Here is a 6,680-nt window from a genome sequence, read left to right as displayed (position 1 = left end):
TGAGCAATTCCTAAATGCATTTGCTATGACGTTTGCATAGGCAGCCACTCAAAGAAAAGGTCAGTGCCAGTATACTCTGTTTCTAAATATGACTCTTAAAAACATCAGACATTACAATATTGAATACCAATTGCCTAAAGACTTCTAAATCTCCTCTAGGAAAATCCAAGACTCCTGAAAAAATGGAAAATCCAATGAAAGTTGTGATGTATTTATCAAACTGAAAAAGGAATACACAAGGGGCATGGAGAGATGTCACTTTTCTACTGAACTGGGGAATTGTGCTGAAAGGTCTGCAAGAGGGTGACACAACTCCTCATTCCTCTATCTTTATACTTGGCCATTTTTCTAATGCCTTGGAAATTCAGGCAGACCCCACACATGCTCTATGGTCACTAGAAATAGGAAATCAGGTATCTACAGAGTCTCCAAATAGAGAAATGAAACCACAAAGGAAAGGAGTAGTTATATATAGCCATATTGCTTTGTATTTCTGTTGTTAGTCATTCCCTAGTACCTGTTAGTTTGCTCTGAACTCTGAATTTTCTCCAACAAAAAAATTATACCTGCTGTTTTTCTTAGATGCTGTCAAATATTAATCAGATTGGTATACACAAAGACATTCACAATCATACCCAACTTACACCTTCTAGTCTCATCTACCAGTCTCTCCTGTGCTATAGGCACACTGGACAACTCTAAGTTACTACACACATCTTGTATTTCAAGGGCTCATATTTTCCCTTCTATATCTTTACAAATGGTGTTTCAAATTTCTAAAATGCTTATACCCCCTTTTCATTCCTCAAGGCTTATTTAAAAAGTCATTTCCCTTTAAAGTCTTCCATGTCCCTACTGCCACTCAAAATTAATTGCTATCTATATAATTTATATTCTTATATTAATTAAATTATTCACAATTTATTAAGTACCAAGTATTTGTCAGGTATTTTGCTAAGCATTGGGAATACAGCAAAAGATAGACCTAGTTCCTGACGTAGAATTTGCAGGACAACAGGAAAGATAAGCAGTTACAATAAATGCTCATCATAGGAGAAGTACAAGTGGTTATGAGATGTCACTGCAAGGGTCTGACATAGTCTAGAGAGGTCAGAGAAGGTTGGCCTGAAGAAGGAGCATTTCAATTTAGACCCAAAGTAGGAATATCAGTTAGCCTTCCAGACAGTAAATATAAGCATATAAAAACAATCAAGCAGGAAGGAACTACAAAACTTGGGCTTACAAGGACCTGAAAGAAGGGGAGAGTAGCAAAAGAGAAGATTCAGAAGGCCAAGCATCGTAGGCTACATTAGTAAATCTAGATCTTAAAATAAGAGAATAAGAAGTCACTGAAAAGTATTAGCCTAGAGATGTTTGGAGTGAATAAACGTAGATACAGAAACATGACAGTAGCTTGGAATACAGTGATGGAAAGCAGTAAATACATTTGAAAGATATTTGAAAGGGGAATCTACAGGACTTTAATAATGGGATCTATGAAAAAAAAAGATGGAAGATATCAAGAATGACAAAACTTGATAATGTTTTATTTGCTTGAGGTAAGGAATAATAGAGAAGGGCCAAGATTGGTTTCAGGCACTGGGTTGGGTAAATAATGAGTTTGGTTTTGGAAATACTGAATTTGAGGTGCTTGTAAGATATGCAAGTGGATATAACAAATAGCTGCTGGAGTGCAGAAGCAGCAGCTAAATTAAAGATAGGAAACAGATTCATCAGCTTTAATATGGTAATTGAAGTGACTGAAGTGCATAATTTTATTTAGGTCAAACAGTAGAGAGGGAAAAGAAAAGCCCTGTGACATCACAATAAACATTTAAAGGTAATATGGAAGAGCCATGAGAGGACCTGAAGAAATGGTCAGAAAGATAGACGAAAAACCAGGGGAGTGAGGATTCTAAAAACCTAAGGAAATAGAGAACATCAAGAAAGAGGGTGATCATCTGAGGTGAATATTGTTGAGTTGTCAAAAAGGGTGGATTTAACAACATGAGTGTCATTGTGACCTTATCAAGAGCTATTTCAGTGGAGTTGTGTGGGGGCAGAAGACAGATTGCAGTGGGTTGAGGTGAAGAAATGGAGTCAGAAATGTAGACAATTCAAGAAATTTGTTTTTAATGGTATGAGTGAGATTGTTCAGTAACTGATGGGGCTAAAGGATCCAGAGAGGTTTGCTTGTCTGTTTGTTTGAACATAGGAAAGACTATACCATGTTTTTTTTAAAAAAACACACAAAAGAATAATCCAGGGAAGGGTTGATTAAAGATACAAGAAAGAAGTTAAATGATGTCATAAGTCTCCTGGGAAGATAGAAAGGGAAGGGATCCAGGATATAGGTGAAGAGGTTGGCCTTTAATGAAAGGACGGATATTCTTCCATAGTAACATTAAGAAAGAAGAGGGTAGTCAAAATTTCCACAGTCTCTAGATTTGGAGATAGATCTGTATAGATAGTGAGGACCTCTGCTGAAATTTCTGGGGCGAGAGAATGATTGGAGAGAAGTTTGAGGAGGCCATTTATAATCAAGTTATCAGAATGTTTTTGTTTTTGTTTTTATGCTAGAGCACCCCTATGGTTACTAAAAGATAGTGTAATGTAGTGGTTAAGACAATGTGATCAAGAACAAGAGTTTCTGGTATGAACTTTAGTTCTAACATCAGCTAGTTGTATGACCTTGGACAAATCCCTTACCTTTTTTTCAGTTTTAGTTTCCTCATCTATGAAAAGGGGATCATATTTTTACTTACCTCATAATTTTATTATGAAAATAAATTAAGTTAACATGTACAAGGGACTTAGGGCAGTGCCTGACAAGCATTCTGTAGTGTTGCTTTCATTATTAATACTCTTCAAATATCACCTGAGTTAGTTTATTATATTATGTGCGATGAAAAGGCAACTATTAGCAATGATGTTTTTCTCCAAAAGTTGATATTTTAATTTTAGTTTTCTACCTGAAGTAAATTTCAATAGGTACTGGTACATAGGTTTGTACACATATACATAATCCCAAGAAATTGGTAAATAGCAATATATCCCAGTTGGGAGAACTCAGTCCATAGAGGATGGAATTGCGAGTGGTTTCTAATAAAGAGCCTAGAGGATTGTGTCCTGAGCCCTAGGGTGATCCTTTTCTAAATCCAGCAGCAGAGACAATACCACCAGTTGAGGTTTTCAGTTCTATTCTTATGCTCTTCTCTGTCTTTTTATAATTTTGGAGGAGGAAAGGTTCACATCTGTGGCTGGAAACATCAATGATTTTTTTTTTTAAGTTAAGGCAGTGGAACTCTTTATTTCCAGAATAACTTTGGAAATATCCACAAAACATCTGGGTAAGTTCCATAGAAGGGGGCCTTCAAGTCAAATAAACAAATGTTTGCTCCCCACATTCACTTCAAGAGCATTGTGCCAAATTAGTAACTTGAATATAAAGGTTTAAACACTGAAGAAAATTTTCTTCATTTTAAAAGGTAGTGCCAGCTTGGGGAGAGTGTATGAGAACAAGCAATTAAATGGAAGTAGTCAATATGGCCCCTGGACTGTCACACTTTACTAATACATTCTGAGTTAGTGAAAAGTCTATAGATTGCATGTACATAATAAGTCAGTTCATTATTTTCAGTAAATTCTGTACATATGAAATGGTTAAATGTTGTCTAACAGAGGTCCTACCAGTCCTGATCGTGCTTGATTTATGATTAGTGTATTTATTTGTTAGTATGCAAATCAGTACTGTTGTAGTATTTGAGAGAAAAAAAATGTGTTGTTAAATAACTGCAACATTTCTCCTGCAATTTTGCTGCAACTATTCATTAGTACTGCCAACCTCTTTTTTTTCCCAGAGTACAAAGTTAAACTGCAAACAAGCAGAAGTTCATGAATTTATACAATGTCAGTCCAGTTGTGTTAGACTGCGAAGGTGATATGAAGATGTGGCAGATCTTTGAGTAAGTAGCAAGTATGTAAAATGGATCCCTCAGCAACATAGATAAGGAACAACTTGGAATAAGCAAAGACAAAGCTTCACATTTTATAAGCCCATTTGCTCTCATTTGGACTTACATATATGTGACAAAAATACTTTGGCATAAAGATTCAAAATACAGCTCCGTCACTTACTAACTTTGTGACTTCGAGCGAACTCTTATATGCCTAGAACATAGATGATGCTCTTCACAAATGTGAATGCATAAGCAGTATAGTGGCAATATAGCACAGAGGTTAAACAACAGGGCTCCGAAATCAGACTGAGTTCAGAATTTTGACTCTACTACACTACTATGTATCATTTTTATCAAGTTATTTAATCTCCTTAATATTGATTTGTTTGTCTGTAAATGAAACATCTTATTAGTAGTCCTACTTAACCCAAAGAATTGCAGTGACTACTTAATAAGAAAATCCACTTAAAGCATTTAGCAGAGGGTCTGCAACATAGTAAGCCCTCAAAAAACTCTAGCTCTTTTACTTTGTTTTGTTTTGTACTTAGGATGACATTTTATTTCAGTGAGGGCTTCTCCCTGACAGTTGTCACCTGATATAACTATAAAACCTCCAAATTTCAAATAATAAACATTAGTTCTTAAAGTGTTACCCCTCAACTTTCTTCATTTTGGCTTATGCCCAGTCAACTCCACTTTAAATGGCCTTGTTAAAGACATTAAACTTCACCTCTGTATTGTTTAATTCAGTGAACATTTCTATGTGATTTTCAGCAGTATTTAATGCCCATAACTAATTTCTCCTTGTGAAAATGTGAAAACAGACGTTTAAGAAGTTGTGAGGAATACCTATTACTTTAAAGATTAAATTTTGGATCAGGTATTGGAAGGAAACTGACATCTTTGTCTCTGGAACACTGAAACATGATCAGCTTGACAATCACATGCACATTGAATGCTCAACTGCCCCCAAACAAGGCTAGATTATATATTCTTTGAATGTGTCTTTTTGCTGTCAGAGTCTGAGATTTTTCCAAATTAGTGATGATAACAGCTACTATTTGTGCAGCAATAGCTAAAATACAGATGTGAGAATTTTACATGTGTCTGTGCAATCCTCACAAAAAAAGTGTGCATTCTCCACATTTTAAAATTGATGAAATAGACTCAGAAAAGCACAAATAATAAGGTCATGAAGATAGTGAGTGGTAAACCCATAATATTCATTTATTCAGTCATTCTTATATAAATCCAACCAATGTTTATTAAGCACCTACTATCTGCTGGGTGCTGTCTTTAGCAATGGTGTACAGCATTGAACATAATAAGTAAATATATATAATGTATACCCTGTATTTTAGTAGGCAGAGAATATGACCCAGGACTATGTGGTTCCAAGATCTTATTTAGTTCTATAATCTAGTACAGTGTACTCTGAATGGCTTTAGTGTTATGTTACCATTTCACAGTAAAGTTGAACTTTTTCATTTTTAGATACAGTAGAACCATGCATCAAGGAAACCGAACTGTCTTTGAATTCTCCCTCCTGGGACTCTCAGCAGGTTCTGAACAGCAGCAACTCATCTTTATGCTGTTACTGTGCATGTATCTGGTCACCATGGTAGGAAACTTACTTATCATCCTGGCCATTATCAATGATGCTCACCTCAAAAGCCCCATGTATTTCTTCCTTGCCAATTTATCCTTCACTGATATCTGCTTCACAAACACAACAATCCCCAAAATGTTGGTAGACATCCAAAGCCAGAGCTCAACCATCTCCTTTTCAGGATGCCTTTCACAAATGTACTTTTTTATGTTGCTGGTGGACCTGGACAATTTCCTCTTGTCAGCCATGGCATATGACCGGTACATTGCTATCTGTCATCCATTACATTATGCTGCATTACTGAGTCCCAAGCATTGTACCCTGTTGGTAGTGACCCCGTGGGTCATCTCCATTCTTATCTCAACACTGCATCTCAGTTTGCTGAACCTCTTGACTTTCTGTGATAAGAGAGAAATCCCACACTTCTTCTGTGACCTGGAACCCATTTTAAAACTTGCTTGCTCAGACACCCAAATTAACGACTTGACAATCTTAGTCATTGGTGGAGCAGTAATCTTTATACCCTTCGCCTTTATTATTGTCTCCTATGCCCTTATTGGTTGTACTGTTCTTCTGGTTCCTTCAGCCAAGGGGAAGTGGAAAACATTATCTACTTGTAGCTCCCATCTCTCAGCAGTGTCCCTCTTCTATGGGTCCATCATTGAGGTCTACTTTCTCCCCTCTTCTCACTACTCACCAGAAAGGGATAAGGTGGCTGCCATCATGTATACAATTGTAATTCCCATGATGAACCCCTTCATCTATAGTTTAAGAAACAAGGATATGAAAGGAGCACTGAGGAAACTATTCAGCAGAAAAACATATTTTTGACATTAAAGACACCTGTATCAACTTTTTAGACTTCACTGAGCACATAGAAGATCCAAAGCCTCAGGCTACTGGGAAAGTTTTTACCCTGGAAGTTTTTACCCATCCATTTCTTGCTCCCAATCCAGGTCTAAGACTATAGATTAGACTTGTCTCTCCACAAACACATAAACAAAAATGTTCTTTTATTCCACAGTTCTTCACCACTTACATGCAGAGTTTTCTCTAAATAAGGTAATGGTTATATAGTCAGCACTTAATAGTTTTTCTCTAATTTTGGGGTG

The 6,680-nt window shown here is 36.4% G+C and overlaps 1 protein-coding gene across 1 annotated transcript; it reads left to right on the top strand.

Moving 5' to 3' along the window:
• The first annotated feature begins 5,466 nt into the window (after positions 1-5,466).
• On the top strand, positions 5,467-6,399 carry LOC118654415 (olfactory receptor 24-like). Its single transcript, XM_036305739.1, has one exon. The coding sequence runs from the start codon at positions 5,467-5,469 to the stop codon at positions 6,397-6,399; it is 933 nt and encodes a 310-aa protein (XP_036161632.1).
• Positions 6,400-6,680: the final 281 nt, after the last annotated feature.

This window comes from Myotis myotis, unplaced genomic scaffold (assembly GCF_014108235.1).
Source record: "Myotis myotis isolate mMyoMyo1 unplaced genomic scaffold, mMyoMyo1.p scaffold_m19_p_4, whole genome shotgun sequence".
Taxonomy (NCBI): Eukaryota; Metazoa; Chordata; class Mammalia; order Chiroptera; family Vespertilionidae; genus Myotis; species Myotis myotis.
This window is presented reverse-complemented; position numbering and strand designations above follow the sequence as displayed.

What these genes read in the sequence shown, in the direction of transcription:
- LOC118654415 (XM_036305739.1), top strand. Translation starts at nt 5,467, where the DNA reads ATGCATCAAGGAAACCGAACTGTCTTTGAATTCTCCCTCCTGGGACTC.